Source organism: Pseudorca crassidens, chromosome 14, assembly GCF_039906515.1.
Source record: "Pseudorca crassidens isolate mPseCra1 chromosome 14, mPseCra1.hap1, whole genome shotgun sequence".
NCBI lineage: Eukaryota > Metazoa > Chordata > Mammalia > Artiodactyla > Delphinidae > Pseudorca > Pseudorca crassidens.
Window position 1 is genome coordinate 81,061,143 of NC_090309.1, and position 18,192 is coordinate 81,079,334.

Consider the following 18,192-nt stretch of genomic DNA (forward strand, 5'->3'; position numbering starts at 1 on the left):
ACTTCTTCTGTGTGCTCACTCACTCAGATAATACCAGTGTATTCTTTCATTTATCCTTCAAAGCTATATTCGTAGTTTTGATAGGGTTTTCAATCTTGTAGGTTTTGTTTTTTCAATAACCATTTTTTTATTGAGGTATAGTTAATTTACAATGTTGGGTTAGTTTCAGGTGTACAGCAAAGTGATTCAGTTTTATTTATATATATATATATATATATATATACACACTCACACGTGTGTGTGTGTGTGTGTGTTTCCTTTTTTCAGATTCTTTTCCATTATAGCTTATTATAGGACACTGAATATAGTTGCCTGTGCTATATAGTAGGTCCTTGTTATTGATCTGTTTTATACATAGTAGTGTGTATATGTTAATCTTAAACTCCTAATTTATTCCCCCCACCTCCAAATCTTACAGATAATGGTCTTAAATCTTTATCCTTTAACCTCTTCATTATCTCTTGATTGTCAATTCAGTTTTCGCTTCTTTAAAAAGGATTTTAGGCCACTTAACACAATTGATAACTTGGGGAGGAAGGACGTGAGGAGGTGAGAGGGGTGGGAGAAGGGGGGCCAGGATGGGTGCCTGGGGTGAGAAAGTGGTTGCTAAAGCTGAGAAATGATGAAGACTGTGGTTCTCAAGCTCTACTTCTGGCTGGTAGATGTTTTGCTGTCCAGTTGAATAATGATATATTTTTTTCCCCCTAAACTTAAGAAAAATTCAGAAATAGCCATCCATGCCTGCTTCAACAGTTTTTTTTTTTTTTAATTATATGTACTCATCCTGTTTTTATGTTGCATTTCCCAGTATAACTTCATTATTGATATGACTTTTTTGGCTAATAAAGTTGTTCCTAGTTGGTTTCTTGTTGAGACCCTGATGGTATCTCAGAAAGCACCCCGTGAGAGTCAGGAGCCCCTGCCATGATGAGGTTGGGGACCAGGGTGTTGGGACTACATGAGGAAACCCTCTGTAGCCTTTGGAGCTTCTCTTCTGTATTGTCACAGTCATGGGAATTTTAATATTCTTTTCCATAACTTAAAAGTTAACAAATCAATAAGTAAATGATCTTCATCTAGGTGAAAACAGCGTTTAGGTATATAAAAAAAAATTCCATTTGCCCTTTAATGCTATGGTGAATGAACCTGTAAGTGGCCACTAACCTCCTCTTTTATTTTTCTTAAACCTTACAAGTTTATTGAATTGTATTCTTGGTTTGTAAAAAATATTCCTGACCAGAAAGATCAGTCAGTGGAGAGGAGTCCAGATAATGAACAAATGGGAGACTTCAAAATATGTATGAGACACAGAAATGTAAGCCCCTCGTGCAAAAGATAATGGGAAGAGTTCAAAAGTCTGATAGCACTTTTATTTCATTCTGTACTTTACAGCGCCTGTTAGGCTATCTAATGAATAATATTAAATAATGGTATGAGCAATATAGAAGCCTTTGCAGGGAGCAGATTGGCTTTACCAATCTTGATTTTATCCTGTTGATACAGTTCTATAATCAATAATTATAAGAACTAGGGTAAAATTTGGATCTTCAGGTAAAAGTGATTTATACTCACTAGTATAAAACTTTCAAAATATGTATTCATTTTTCTAATCAAGTATTCTCTATTCATATCTGGAGAACTGTCATTACTCTCCTTGGAATAAGTATTGTCTTTCAGTGGCGAGAGTAGTGTATATGGGGCCAAGGGGGTTATTAACAAAATCAGCCGCTTGCTTCAGCTGGATTTAAAGGGACCAAATAGCTACTTGCAGATGTTAGATCGTGGATGGTCTAATAGGAGCCTCTTCTGATTCCTAAATTGAACATTATATGATTTTGTTAAGGCGCCTTTCAGAGCAAATGCTGGAAGTAACTTCAACCTCATATATTTGTCCCTTTTAAGTTCAGGCCTTGATTTTAATCTCTTTATATATACTGCGTGAAAGACCATCTTATATACTCAAGAAGGTTAGTGCAATTTCAATTACAGGCCATAGGGGCCTCAGTTTCCCCTTGTCTCAGTAGGGATACTAGTAACTGCCCTGCCTAACTCACAGTCTTTTTTTTTTTTTAATAGAAAGTTTAGAAAACAATGGGGAGAATAGTGACATGAAATCTCATGTGCCCAACTCCCAGCTTCCACAATTATCAGAATGTGACCAACCTTATTTCACCCCTACCCCACCTACCCTTACTACGCGCCTGTGGACCATTTTAAAGAAAAACCCAGTCATCTTTTCATTGTATCCACAAATCCTTCCATATCTATTTCTGAAAGATATGTTTAAACTTAACCACTACAGCATTACCAGTAAAAAAGGTAATAGTAATTCTTCAATATCATCAAATTTCCAGTTAATGTTTAGATTTCCACATGGTTGTTTTGAAAGACAAAGCAGTTATACTGAGAATTACTTGTGAAAGTTGGGAAGTGTTATTAACATCAAGTGGCCATATTTGGTACGCTGAACAATGGTAGCTGATGTCCTATTGAATTATTTGTTGTCATGTTAGTTTGTACAGTATTATCAAAGAGGGGCAGGCAGCGTGGAGTGGGAGAGTGCAGTGGGGAAAGTAGAATCTGGGATTCTAATCCTAAGATCCATTAACGGCTGGCTGTGTGACTTGGACACGTTACTTAACATCTTTGGTCTTCTATTTCCCTTTTGGTGAAGTGGAGCTAATTAAAAAACTCCTTGTGGGATAATGATAAACATTAAATTAGATGACATATGTACAATACCTGGGTTTACATAGTTGATGCTTAATAGATTATACCTATCATGTGGTTATAGCACAATAATAATAATAGAGAAATTTGCCCTTAATGAGCATTACTTTGTGCCTAACATTGTGCTAAAGGACTGATTTTTTTTTTTTTTTTTTTTTTGCGGTACATGGCCCTCTCACTGCTGTGGCCTCTCCCGTTGCGGAGCACAGGCTCCGGACGCGTAGGCTCAGCGGCCATGGCTCACGGGCCCGACCGCTCCGCGGCATGTGGGATCCTTCCAGACCGGGTCATGAACCCACGTCCCCTGCATCGGCAGGCGGGCTCTCAGCCACTGTGCCACCAGGGAAGCCCAAGGACTGATTTTTATATTATTGAATGTTTATGACATCCTCTGTTCATAAGAAGTGATTGTCCTCATCCTCGTTTTATAGATACTGGAAAGTTGAGATCACAGTGGCTTACTAATTAAAGCGAGGATTGCACTCAAGCCTGGGTGGCCCTGGAGACCAAGCTCTTAACAACCCCTGCGTATTCCTCCATGTGGTGTTTGTGGTCATAGCGTATTTGGTTTGAGAGCTTCTAAGTATATTTCACTCTGTCCATGTAGACATGTAATTCCTAGTTGATATTTACATGTTGAATTCCCTATGTTTGCAGGAAACGCTGCAGAAATATAGTTACCTCTATGATCTGTCTCGGTCAGAAAAAGGGAAAGTTCAGGATCAAGCCGTGGCCATGTGTTTAGACGGTCAGCCTCTAAGAATGATTCAACAGCTGCTAGAGGTGGCCGTTGGCCCTCTTGACATCTCACCTAAGGATATAGTACACGGTGCAATAACAAAAATCATCTCTGCGTTGAGGTAAGCTATAAAACAGTCATTGAGGAGAACCTGAGCTGATACTTTGCCAGTAATGTGCTTGTTTCACGGTTGTTAGAAAGGTAAAATACTATCATGTATGTAGGAGCATTTTATAAAGTATGATGTACTTCATAAAAAGTGAGAGATTATGATTAGACTTCTCAGTCTCATGTCTTAAAATATCTTGTGAATGGAGAACCATGGCAGTGTTCTGTCATTGGTCCTGTGTGTAACATGTCAAGAAGCTAGCTAACTTCTGGGTAGACCCTCTCTCGCACCCAGATAATTCTTGAAATAAGGGAAAGGCCAAAATGGCATGTGAAGCAGGTCGCTAAGTGTCAGACTGTCATGTGACTTCAGCATGGATTTTTCAGAGCTTGTCTCTTCTAATTCCCCTTCTTTGTAGCAGTGGGAAACCAGTTCCCAGAAGTTTGTTTTGAAGTACACAAGGCAAGGTTAATCATATGCTGAAGAAGTTGGACATGTGTTAAGTATCTTAGGACATTATTTACCTGCAATTAATGGCATAAAACTGACAACTGAGAAATTCTAGCTTTCTGTCGATAGGCTGGTATCTTTGTAGGAATACATCCAAGGGGATTAGGAAAAAGGGAAAGTTGAGCTTAGAAAATAGTGAGGCATCAGGTGCTTTCTGTGAATAATGCAATTAGCCTAACAGATTTAGTTGTGTTTAAATTATTCTTCTTTTAAGCATTCTTTGTAATTCTGTGTTGCTCTTGAGGAACTTTTTGATTAAATGCGTGTCAATTTTCAGCAGCTGAACTGAAATCAAATGAGGCTTCATCAGTTTAATTACCCAGCTTCATCCGGTTTTCACCTTAATGCTCTGAGGTATCTGGTAATTTTATATACAGGGAGAGAAATGAAATAGTGTAACACTTTTTAGAAATCGCAAATATGAAATGAATAAAGCTTTATTCTATTACGAGCTTATTATGTTTTGGTGGTGGTTGTGATTATAAGAGCCACTTTCCTCTTTCAAATGATGACAGATAATTGTTTACCATGTTTTATACCTTTTTGATTCAGTTATCTTTTATTATTTCTTAGATCAAGGCTTAGATGAAGCTCACAAAAATAAAAATTTGAAAAATTACTGCTTTGAATATAATTTAGTTTATTTTTCAAAAATTGTACATTTTCATATAATTAAAATATGATATATTTTTATGTCTATAAAATTCTGACATAAATTATACTCCTTTCTTTTTTCCTGTGCCCAGTTCTACTACTGAAGATTTTGTTCTGATCTAATAAATGTTAGACTTAGTGTACAGGAGACATTCAATAAAAATGAGTTAAATCTTTCAGTAGTCAGGGGAAGGGGAACTTCAGTTCACCTACCTCTTTTTCAAAGGAAAACAAATTGCTATTGACTATGTCCATAACATTTACGTTTTAGAAAGTTAGTGAAATTTAGTAGGCATAAAATGACAAAGGGATGAACATACAGCAGCAGTTGGTTTAAATCATATAACAAACTATTCAAAAACTCATCTAAAACTTCTCTTTCCTCTGTTACGTTTTCAGAATTCAGTAGAGTTCCAGACATATGCATTTGTAGAATGGGCATAATAGGGCCTGTCTCACGGGCTGTTGAGATTATTAACTGTCAGGATGTATGTGAAGCACTTAGCAGTGCCTGCTACCTAGTAAGTACCATGTAAACATTAGTGTTTTGAAAAAAAGGCCAGCTAGAGAATTTAGATTATTATATACTTAATGCTTAAAGTAGCTCTTATTTTTAATGCCCATTGAGTATATCTTTGAATTTTTGGATGACAGAAGGCAAGTAGATTTTCTTACTCTGTCTTTTTCCTTCTTTTTTCCCCCTTTTCCTCTACTCTCTTGGTAGGAAAACAAGCCTGTATTAGACTGTGAGCTCTTTAAGGGCAGAGGTTTCATCTCCACATCCTTAGCACACAGTATAGGACTTGTTACCCTTGTGGGCTGCATATACCACGAACGGCTGTGAGCTGGCGGTATATGCTGTGCCGAGATCCAGCTGGATTCATCCGAGTGTAAATGTCCACTTGTTTCTGAGGCTTGAGCCATCCTGTTCTGATTCCGTTCCTCTCTCTGTCTCTCCCTTCGCAGTGGAGGCAGTGCTGACCTCGGGGGGCCGGCGGACCCTCTCCGCATCCTGGAAGGGGTTGTTGCAGCCGTCCACGCCAGTGTCGACAAAGGGTAAGGCTGGAGCAGTTTGTGGGTCTCACTGAATGGCGTTCCTCGGAGTCCTAGGATTACTTTTAATATCCATGTTTATGAAGCTTCCGTGACTAAGCATCTTTTCTAGGCGGTTCTGAAGGAAGAGCTGAGGAATTTCTGGAGATGCGTTTTCCCAGCTGTACTCTTAGCCCATCAGCTCCAACAGGACCCTCTCCTTCTCTCCTGGGCCTTGCTGGCCTCAGAGAGTGTGGTCTCTTCCCACCTCCTTCTGAGGGTGGCCAGGGAGAGGAACCTGCTCTGCTTCTTAGGAGAGCAGGGGTTTACATCTCCAGGAGGTTAACTGTACTGATTAAGTATGGAAACTCCTAGAGTGTATATGTTATTTTTGAAAACCTTTATATATGTTAAATCTGTGCTGTCTGAGGACTGAGAGTGTAGAGGCTTTATAAGTCTAGGAATGTCTGTGTCTCCAAACCATTTTAAGAAAGAATCTTTCATTCAGGTGCACTGGTAGCAGTAGTAGGAATAACAACAACAGCAGAATGACAGTTACGTATTTCCCAGAGTTGACGAAGATCTTTCCTATGTCTGATATCCATGGCAACCCTGTAAGGCCTCACCCCAATTTTGATACAATAATAATGAAGCGTATTTGAGAAACCCCCTCATAGTTCATTCAGTAATATTGTTTTTATTTGCATATTGCCTTCTAGTTATTGTTCAGGTACAGATACATTTTTACACGATTTCGATCAAAATGTATGAACACTTCTCTCTTCTGTTTTAGTTACTTGCTATTGGAACTCTTTCCATTGATCTTTGTAGATTTAGTGGTTATGATTTTTGACGCCTGCATATGTGGTTGCCATTCTCAGATGAGGAGAGAAAGTCTGGGAGAGAGGAGTTGACTTGCCCAGAGTCAGAGGCCTAGGAAATAGAGCCAGGAGTCCGGTCTGTCCCTGCGTCATAATTTAGGGCTCAGATACCTTTATAGAATGTCTCCACGCATCGCTTTGGGCCCGCGGTTTGAGGGAAAGAACATAGGATAAGCCATATGGCTGGGTCTGGCAAACATGGCCAGCAGGGCCCTCGACTTACTGTGCCTTTTACTTTGCACGTTTTCTCTAAACTCCCTTGCTTGTGGGTCTTTAAATGGTAAGGAAGCCACAGCTGTGGCTAACATGGGCTTCTTATTCTAGAAAGAAATGTCACTGTTCTGCACGTTTAGTGTGTGTCATGTTCCGTGCTCAGTCATGAACAGTTAGTTCTAGGTAGGAGGAGCTCAGAGTCTTACAGGGGAGACCAGCTTGCCTGGGCTCCCAGTTACCACGCAATAGAGTGGTCAGCGCTGTGCAGAAAGCAAGGTGGAGGGAGTGGCTTATTTTGCCCGGGGAAGTTAGGGCACGATCCACACGGGGCGCCATTGGAGCTGGTCTGTGACATCGGAGTCTGCGAGAAGGAGGAGGTGTGGTCCAGGCAGGGACACTGCTTCAACAGGGCAGGTGCAGCAGATAGCAGGGTGGGCAGAGATGCTGCGTGGGAAATCCTCAGCCACTCTCTAGAGGGTCCATTGAGCGGCTGCTCTTCCAGTCACAGCCCATCAGTCAGTTCTCAGCTCACCGCTCCCCTGTGAGCTGTCGCACAGTGGCTGTCAGGTACCCGGACCTGGATCCAGGCCTCACGTGATGAGAGGGATCTCCACAGGCACTGCTTTAAGCCCCTTCCAGTGGGGTCTCTCAGTCTCGTCCCACTGGGAACATCTGAAAAAATTAGAAGGCAGTGTTTTTCTTAGTGAATTTCCAGCCAGATATACAGAAGAATCCAACTTGGGTCACTTGAATACAGACTTTTTTTAAACTTCAATTTCCAAAGAGGAAGACATTGGGGAATGGAGAATCAGAACAAGATCTTACTTTTCATCCCAGAGACACAGAATAACAAAGGCTCCTTAACAACAACAAAAAACTTAAGTGAACTTTTTTTTTTTTTCGCTTAAAAAAGAAAAAGAGGAAGACAGACAAAGTCATAACTTTTATTCCTGGCAAGTGTTCTGTGAATGTGGACAGTTAAACCTGACACCCTTTTCTTCAGTTCTCCTCCCTGAGAGCGTGTCCACCAGAGTCACAGGGGGGAGTCGCTCTGTCTTTTCTAGGTAGTTCCCGGGGAGCGGGGTCTTCAGAGTGACATGGGGATTTAAACTCTTTTAAAGTAATGCTCCAGGATTGGCAGATACAAACTATTATATGTAAAATAGGTAAACAACAAGGTCCTACTGTATAGCACAGGGAACTATATTCAATACCCTGTGATAAATCATAATGAAAAAGAATCTGAAAAACAACATATGACTGTATGTATAACTGAATCATTTTTCTGTACACCTGAAACTAACACAACATTGTAAATCAACTATACTTCAATTAAAAAAATCAAATAAATGAAGATAGAGTAATGCTCTTGGGTCACTTGCTCGTTACTTGGTCTGACATGACTGACTAACCCTCTAGGAGGCCACGCCAGGCGTGTATGCCCCTAACCCTCCCTCAGTCCCAGCCCTGTAATGTGAACACGCATTGCCCACTATGGCATCTGTTTAAACGGCAAATCGTCTCTCTTCATATACATTGTCAGCTGTCACAAACACACACGCGCGTGCATGCGCGCACACACACACACACATATGCATGTGCTCTTAGGTGAGGCATACACCATCCCATAATATTCCTGGCAGAGAGATTGAAAAGTCAGAATTATGTGTGTGTATTAATGGGTACCACCAAGAGTTCAGTCTTGTGTTTAATTTTTAGACAGTTTATGCCTTCATCAGCATGTCCTCCTTTGACTTTTTATATTGGTACCGATATCATCTACCTTTTAACTGCAGCTCCCGCCTCTCCCGTGAAGCCCCCTTTCCCTCTTCTTCTACCTGTGCTAAGGGTAAACGACGTAAAACCACAGCACCCAGGCAGGTGCCAGTGGAGCCAGCAGCCACCTGTCCAGGCAGACGTCCTTTTAAGTTTGGCCACATTCTTGCTTCTAGATATCAGGGTTAAGTCTTCTAGGGATTTGAAATAGTGTCAAAAACCTTTTTTTTTTTATATCTTTATGGAGTATAATTGCTTTACAATGTTGTGTTACTTTCTGCTGTATAACAAAGTGAATCAGCTATACATAAACATATATCCCCATATCCCTCCCTCTTGCGTCCCCCTCCCACCACTCTAGGTGGTCACAAAGCACCGAGCTGATCTCCCTGTGCTTTGCAACTGCTTCCCACTAGCTATCTATTTTACATTTGGTACTGTATATATGTCCATGCCACTCTCTCACTTTGTCCCAGCTTACCCTTCCCCCTCCCCGTGTCCTCAAGTCCATTCTCTACATCTGCATCTTTATTCCTGTCCTGCCCCTAGGTCCATCAGAACCTTTTTTTTTTTTTTTAGATTCCATATATATGCATTAGCATACAGTATTTGTTTTTCTTTTTCTGACTTACTTCACTCTGTATGACAGACTCTAGGTCCCTCCACCTCACTACAAATAACTCAATTTCGTTTCTTTTTATGGCTGAGTAATATTCCATTTGTATATATGTGCCACATCTTCTCTATCCATTCATCTGTCGATGGACACTTAGATTGCTTCCATGTCCTGGTTATTGTAAATACTGCTGCAATGAACGTTGTGGTACATGACTCTTCTTGAATTATGGTTTTCTCAGGGTATAGGCCCAGTAGTGGGATTGCTGGGTCAAATGGTAGTTCTATTTTTAGTTTTTCAAGGAACCTCCATACTGTTCTCCATAGTGGCTGTATCAATTTACATTCCCACCAACAGTGCAGGAGGGTTCCGTTTTCTCCACACCCTCTCCAGCATTTGTTGTTTGTAGATTTTTTGATGATGCCCGTTCTAACGAGTATGAGGTGATACCTCACTGCAGTTTTGCTTTGCATTTCTCTAATATTTAGTGATGATGAGCAGCTTTTCATGTGCCTCTTGGCCATCTGTATGTCTTCTTTAGAGAAATGTCTACTTAAGTCTTCTGCCCATTTCTGGATTGGGTTGTTTGTTTTTTTGATATTGAGCTACATGAGCTGCTTTTATATTTTGGAGATTAATCCTTTGTCAGCTGCTTCATTTGCAAATATTTTCTCCCAATCTGAGGGTTTCTTTTCGTCTTGTTTATGGTTTCCTTTGCTATGAAAAGCTTTTAAGTTTCACTGGGTCCCATTTGTTTTTATTTTTATTTCCATTTCTAGGAGGTGGGTCAAAAAGGATCTTGCTGTGCTTTATGTCATAGAGTGTTCTGCCTATGTTTTCCTCTGAGAGTTTTATAGTGTCTGGCCTTACATTTAGGTCTTTAATCCATTTTGAGTTTATTTTTGTGTATGGTGTTAGGGAATGTTCTAATTTTATTCTTTTACATGTAGCTGTCCCGTTTTCCCAGCAGCACTTATTGAAGAGGCTATCTTTTCTCCATTGTATATTCTTGCCTCTTTTATCAAAGATAAGGTGACCATAGGTGTGTGGGTTTATCTCTGGACTTTCTATCCTGTTCCATTGATCTATATTTCTATTTTTGTGTCAGTGCCATACTGTCTTGATTACTGTAGCTTTGTAGTATAGTCTGAAGTCCGGGAGCCCGATTCCTCCAGCTCTGTTTTTCTTTCTCAAGATTGCTTTGGCTATTTGGGGACTTTTGTGTTTCCATACAAATAGTGAAGTTGTTTTGTTCTAGTTCTGTGAAAAAAGCCATTGGTACTTTGATAGGGATTGCATTGAATCTGTAGATTGCTTTGGGTAGTAGAGTCATTTTCACAATGTTGATTCTTCCAATCCAAGAACATGGTATATCTCTCCATCTATTTGTATCATCTTTAATTTCTTTCATCAGTGTCTTATAGTTTTCTGCATACAGGTCTTTTGTCTCCTTAGGTAGGTTTATTACTAGATATTTTATTCTTTTTGTTGCAATGATAAATGAGAGTGTTTCCTTAATTTCCCTTTCAGATTTTTCATCATTAGTGTATAGGAATGCAAGAGATTTCTGTGCATTAATTTTGTATCCTGCTACTCTACCAAATTCATTGATTAGCTCTAGTAGTTTTCTGGTAGTATCTTTAGGATTCTCTATGTATAGTATCATGTCATCTGCAGTGACAGTTTTACTTCTTATTTATTGACTTGGGTTCCTTTTATTTCTTTTTCTTCTCTGATTGCTGTGGCTAAACTTCCAAAACTATGTTGAATAAGAGTGGTGAGACTGGGCAACCTTGTCTTTTTCCTGATCTGAGAGGAAATGGTTTCAGTTTTTCACCACTGAGAACAATGTTGGCTGTGGGTTTGTCATACATGACCTTTATTATGTTGAGGTAGGCTCCCTCTATGCCTACTTTCTAAAAAGTTTTTATCATAAATGGGTGTTGAATTTTGTTGAAAGTTTTTTCTGCATCTACTGAGATGATCATAGGGTTTTTCTCCTTCAATTGGTTAATATGGTTTATCACATTGATTGATTTGTGTATATTGAAGAATCCTTGCATTCCTGTGATAAACCCCACTTGATCATGGTGTATGATCCTTCTAAGTGCTATGTTGGATTCTGTTTGCTAATATTTTGTTGAGGATATTTGTATCTATGTTCATCAGTGATATAGGCCTGTAGTTTTCTTTCTTTGTGACATCTTTGTCTGGTTTTGGTATCAGGGTGATGGTGGCCTCGTAGAATGATTTTTGGAGTGTTCCTCCCTCTTCTATATTTTGGAAGAGTTTGAGAAAGATAGGTGTTAGCTCTTCTCTAAATGTTTGATAGAATTCGCCTGTGAAGGCATCTGGTCCTGGGCTTTTGTTTGTTGGAAGACTTTTAATCACAGTCTCAATTTCAGTGCTTGTGATTGGTCTGTTTATATTTTCTATTTCTTCCTAGTTCACTGTCAGAAAGTTGTGCTTTTCTAAGAATTTGTCCATTTCTTCCTGGTTGTCCATTTTATTGGCATATAGTTGCTTGTAGTAATCTCTTATCATCCTTTGTATTTCTGCAGTGTTAGTTCTCCTTTTTCGTTTCTAATTCTATTGATTTTCTTCTCCCTTTTTTTCTTGATGAGTCTGGCTAATGGGTTATCAATTTTGTGTATCTTCTCAAAGAACCGGATTTTAGTTTTATTGATCTTTGCTATCGTTTCCTTCATTTCTTTTTCATTTTTTTTGATCTGATCTTTATGATTTCTTTCTTTCTGCTAACTTCGGGTTAGCAGAACTTTGTTCTTCTTTCTCTAATTGCTTTAGGTGTAAGGTTAGGTTGTCTATTTGAGATGCTTCTTGTCTCTTGAGGTAGGATTGTATTGCTATAAACTTCCCTCTTAGAATTACTTTTGCTGCATCCCATAGGTTTTGGGTTGTCGTGTCTCCATTGTCTTTTTTTCTAAGTATGTTTTGATTTCCTCTTTGATTTCTTCAGTGATCTCTTGGTTATTTAGTAGTGTGTTGTTTAGCTTCCACGTGTTTGTATTTTTTACAGTTTTTTTTCCTGTAATTGATATCTAGTCTCATAGTGTTGTGGTCAGAAAAGATACTTGATACTATTTCAATTTTCTTAAATTTACCAAGGCTTGATTTGTGACCCAAGATATGCTCTATCCTGGAGAATGTTCCATGAGCACTTTAGAAGAAAGTGTATTCTCTTGTTTTGGGATGGAGTGTCCTGTAAATATCAATTAAGTCCATCTTATTTAATGAAACATTTAAAGCTTTTGTTTCCTTATTTATTTTCATTTTGGTTGATCTGTCCATTGGTGAAACTGGGGTGTTAAAGTCCCCTACTATTATTGTGCTACTGTCGATTTCCCCTTTTATGGCTGTTAGCATGTGCCTTATGTATTGAGGTGCTCCTGTGTTGGGTGCATAAATATTTACAATTGTTATATCTTCTTCTTGGATTGATCCCTTGATCATTATGTAGTGTCCTTCTTTGTCTCTTGTAATAGTCTTTATTTTAAAGTCTATTTTGTCTGATATGAGACTTGCTACTCCAGCTTTCTTTTGATTTCCATTTGTATGGAATATCTTTTTCCATCCCCTCACTTTCAGTCTGTATGTGTCCCTAGGTCTGAAGTGGGTCTCTTCTAGACAGCATATATATATAGCTATTGTTTTTCTGTCCATTCAGCCAGTCTCTGTCTTTTGGTTGGAGCATTTAATCCATTTACATTTAAGGTAATTATCAATATGTATGTTCCTATTACTATTTTCTTAATTATTTTGGTTTTTTTTTAAACATCTCTATTGGAGTATAATTGCTTTACAATGGTGTGTTAGTTTCTGCTTTATAACAGTGAATCAGCTATACATATACATATATCCCCATACCTCCTCCCTCTTGTTTTCATAGGTCTTTTCCTTCTCTTGTGTTTCCTGCCTAGAGAAGTTCCTTTAGCATTTGTTGTAGACCTGGTTTGATGGTGCTGAAGTCTCTTAGCTTTTGCTTGTCTGTAAAGCTTTTGATTTCTCTGTCGAATCTGAATGAGATCCTTGCTGGGTAGAGTAATCTTGGTTGTAGGTTCTTCCCTTTCATCACTTTAAATATGTCCTATCACTCTCTTCTGGCTTGCAGATTTTCTCCTGAAAGATCAACTGTTAACCTTATGGGGATTCCCTTGTATATTATTTGTTGCTTTTCCCTTGCTGCTTTTAATATCTTTTATTTGTATTTAATTTTTGATAGTTTGATTAATATGTGTCTTGGCGTGTTTCTCCTTGCATTTATCCTGTATGGGACTTCTCTGCGCCTCCTGAACTTGACTGACTATTTCCTTTCCCATGTTAGGGAACTTTTCAATTATAATCTCTTCAAATATTTTCTCAGAACCTTTCTTTTTTTCTTCTTCTTCTGGGACCCCTATAATTCGAATGTTGGTACCTTTAATATTGTCCCAGAGGTCTCTGAGACTGTCCTTAATTCTTTTCATTCTCTTTTCTTTATTCTGCTCTGCGGTAGTTATTTCCACTATTTTATCTTCCAGGTCACTTATCCGTTCTTCTGCCTCAGTTATTCTGCTATTGATTCCTTCTAGAGAATTTTTAATTTCATTTACTGGGTTGTTCATCATTGTTTGTTTGTTCTTTAGTTCTTCTGGGGCCTTTTTAAACGTTTCTTATATTTTCTCTGTTCTATTTCCAAGATTTTGGATCCTCTTTACTATCATTACTCTGAATTCTTTTCCAGGTGGACTGCCTATCTCCTCTTCCTTTGTTTGGTCTGGTGGGTTTTTACCTTGCTCCTTCATCTGCTGCATAATTCTCTGTCTTCTCATTTTGTTTAACTTACTGTGTTTGGGGTCTCCTTTCCACAGGCTGCAGGTTCATAGTTTCCATTGGTTTTGGTGTCTGCCCCCAGTGGGTGAAGTTGGTTTCAGTGGCTTTTGTAATCTTCCTGGTTGAGGGGACTGGTGCCTGTGGGTGGGGCTGGATCTTGTCTTTCTGGTGGGCAGGACCGCATCCGGTGGTGTGTTTTGGGGTGTCTGTGACCTTATGATGATTTTAGGCAGCCTCTCTGCTAATGGGTGGGGTTGTGTTCCTGTCTTGCTAGTTGTTTGGCATCATAGGGCGTCCAGCACTGGAATTTGCTGGCGGTTGGGTGGAGCTGGGTCTTAGTGTTGCGACAGAGATCTCTGGGAGAGCTCTCGACGATTGATATTACGTGGGGCCGGGTGGTCTCTGGTGGTCCAGTGTCCTGAATTTGGCTCTCCCACCTCAGAGGCTGAGGCCTGACACCCGGCCGGAGCACCAAGACCCTGTCAGCCACCTGACAAAATTTCCCCCACGGATCACAAACTTCATATATACCACATGTCTTCTAATACAGCTGCTCGACTGGTCTTTTTCCACGTCTAGATCAGCATCCTGCTTCTTCAGAAAACTATGCTGCACTCAGACTCCGGAGCTCATTCACATGGTTCTCTCCCCACCCTCCTCCAGCGCTGCCGAACCTGGGCCGAAGCTGCTCTTTCCTGGTGGGCCCGGGAGCCACTAGGCCTTCTGAGAGTGCCCTCAGGGTGGCGCGTCTACTCTGACATGTTGGCTTCCAAATGGAAAAACCCTTTCTTTGTGTGTATAAAGGTGGCCTTCGAGGTCCACGTTTCAGGGAACTGGCCTGCGGTCCCCAGGACGGTCGCGGCTTTGGCCAGTGGGGCCCCTCCAGAGCCAGCAGCCTCAGTGAGGCCGCCCTCCCCTGGGGCTCCAGGGCGGCTCCGTGGCAGTGGAGGGGAGAGACCCTGAGCCAGGAGTTCCAGCTCTGCCAAAACGCGGGCTCCATTTTGTCAAAAACCTTTAAAAAAAAAAATTATCTTTTTGAAGTATAATTAATTTACAATGTTGTGTTTCTGGTGTACAGCAAAGTGATTCCGTTTTTTATATATATATATATATATATATGTATTCTTTTTCATATTCTTTTCCATTATGGTTTATTACAGGATATTAGATATAGTTCCCTGTGCTATACAGTAGGACCTTGTTTTTATCCATTCTATATATAATTGTTTGCGTCTGCTAATCCCAAACTCCCCATCCATCCCTCCCCCACCCCACTCCCACGTGGGAACCACTAGTCTGTCCTCTGTGTCTGTGAGTCTGTTTCTGACAAAAACCTTTTATAACATCTACAGTTAAAGATGAGAGTACGATAATTATTCAGAGGCTTGTGCCTATTAAATTTATTTGATGAGCATGTGTGTTTTCTCCCATTACAGATGTACCTCAGGGATATTGAGTTTGGTTCCAGACCACCACAATAAAGTGAATATCACAATAAAGCAAGTCACACAAATTTTTTTGGTTTTTCAGACTATATAAAAGTTATGTTTATACTGTACTGTTGTCTATTAATTGTACAGAAAAAGCATTGTGTCTAAAAAAAATTCTGCATACCTTAATTAAAAAATACTTTATTGCTAAAAAATGCCAAAACAATTACAGTAGGAACATCAAAGATCACTGATCACAGATCACCATAACAAATATAATAATAATGAAAAAGTTTCAAATATTGTGAGAATTACCAAAATGTAATACAGAGACATGAATTGAGCAAATGCTTTTGGAAAAATGGCATCAGTAGACTTGCTCAATGCAGGGTGGCCACCAATTTGTTAAAAAAAAGACAGTGTCTAAAGTGCAATAAAGTGAAGTTTGATAAGGTGAGGTGTGCCTGTATTTATGTTTATCTGTAACATCACATTTTGAGAGTATATTTTAAATTTCTAGTTTGTGTTAAGGATTAGTTTATTAGTTTGCCTAGGGAAAAAAATGTTTCAAAAAATTCAACAGCTAAAATTATAATGTTCTAAAATAATATACCCACTAAACCAGGAACTAAGAAAATACCTTGATGCGGTTTAAAACCAAAAATCTAATGAACATCCATTACTTATTCTCATTTAACAACTCACTCAGTTCTCAGAACCACCCTATCATATTACTATTATTGTCATCTCCATTTTACAGATGAGGAAATGAAGGTCAGACAGGTTTTGTAGATTGTCTGGGGTCGCCCAGATAAAGACATGTTGTGAATTTCTCTTACCGTATCTCATCTTTTTATGACATTAAAGAGTCTGCAGTGGACTGTTAAGGCAGTGCTTCTCAAACGTCCTTCTGCTTAGGAATTGCCCAGGGATCTTATTAAAATACAAATTTTACTTGGGTAGGTGTAGGTAGCGCCTGAGATTCTGCGTTTCCAACCAGCTCCCAAGTGCCCCTTAGTCCATAGACTGAACTTCGCAAGGTCTTAAGGCATTACTTTCCTCCATTTTCTCACCGCTTCCACCTCCTTCTTTCTGCCTTGGCCTTATTTCCTTTTCTACTCCCTGCCTTCATATACCTTTAAAAAATTTCCTAACAGAAATGACCCACAAGTGTGAACCAGTATATTAGTGATTCTCAAAAGGATGTACAGAAGTAAATGCACTCAGAGAACAGATAATTAATGAGGAATTCCTCTGTGCACCATTTAAAGAGGGAGAAAGACTTCCTTCAAAACTATTGAGTATTTTAGGAGTCTTTGTTTGTTTGTTTAAATTGCTGCTTAATCACAGTAGCAGCTTCAGCTGTCTTAAAGCTTCGTGTATATTGAACAGTGTCAGATCATTCAGGCTTCATTGAGCTCTTTGGAGTTACCTAGGGACTTCACATTATTTTTAAAGCACACAAAAGACCCCCCCCCCAAAAAATGGAAAAGATAAATAAAGCCCACTAGAGCAAATTGAATCCAGTTTCTTCTTACTCTTCCCGCTCTGTGAGGCAAAGCGAATCATCAGATGATCTCCAAGTACCCCCAGTGCATGAGCCCTCTGTTCTGTGATATGAACCCTGCTGAAAGCCATGGTCGCCAACCAGGAGGGTGGATCCACTCTACCACTGCAGTGTTCCTTGGGGCCACCTAAGGCCATATTTATTACTTCACAGCTGCCTCATTACAGTGCGATGTGTCCATGTTTCTATTGATGAACGAACCTCAAGAAGATTTTCTGATTGGCGTACATTTGAGAGCAGCCACAAAGACGTTGTTAGTATTTATTTACCAAAAGTTAAGATTTGAGATTGGAATTCTGCACACACCAAAATTATTGCCTTTGTAGGAATTTGTCTTTTAATATAACTTGATTATGATCATTATTTGAAAAAAAATCACACTTTTTATACTACTGCAATGCCATTAACACGTTATGCATTCATTTGTTTTCAGTTCCCTTTTACTCTTTGTCAGGTGCCCCAGTTGTTTCACGGGAGCTGATGAATAGAAGACGTTGTCCTGGGAAATGTCTGCTCCACCCCGTTCCATGTGTAGTGAGGAAAGTGTGCGCAGTGTGTGGATCGGTTCCTTAACTGAGTTCAGGGACCGACCCAGAATATGGGCACTTACGTCTCTCACTGTTCGCTCACTCACGTTTACTTGCTTTCCGCCCCGGGCCCGCCCACCTGCCTGTCCTTCTCCCTCCATCTAGCCTAGCATGGTACAGATCAGTTTGCATACTCATTTCCTACTGAGGCCAGGCAGGTAATGGAAATGAGCAAGGTGGACGGGGCTTAAGGGAAGGTAGGAAGTTTGGAGGCAGAGGGGTACTTGAGAGCTCAGAGGACACCTTATCTAAGGGAAACAGCTGCCAGTGAGTCCTTATCTTCCAGCATTTAAAGGGGAGCTACGTTGTTAAGAGAGTGGATCCTAAGAGATCTCATCACACGAAAAAAAAACATTTTTCTTTTTCCTTTTTGTATCTATATGAGATGATGGATTTTCACTAAACTTACTATGGTAATCTTCACAATATATGTAAGTCAAATCATTATGCTGTACACCTTAAACTTAGACAGTGCTGTATGTCAATTATATCTCAATAAAGCGGGAGAAAAAAAGAAG

General features: G+C 39.7%; 1 protein-coding gene across 2 annotated transcripts in view; it reads left to right on the forward strand.

The window, feature by feature from the left end:
- Positions 1 to 18,192, forward strand: part of NBAS (NBAS subunit of NRZ tethering complex) — a 341,606-nt gene that overhangs the window by 269,843 nt on the left and 53,571 nt on the right. For both annotated transcript variants that reach the window (XM_067703666.1, XM_067703667.1), the window contains 2 exons: positions 3,388 to 3,590; positions 5,709 to 5,798. In XM_067703666.1, coding sequence (XP_067559767.1) covers positions 3,388 to 3,590; positions 5,709 to 5,798 — 293 coding nt within the window. The remainder of the gene's footprint in view (positions 1 to 3,387; positions 3,591 to 5,708; positions 5,799 to 18,192) is intronic.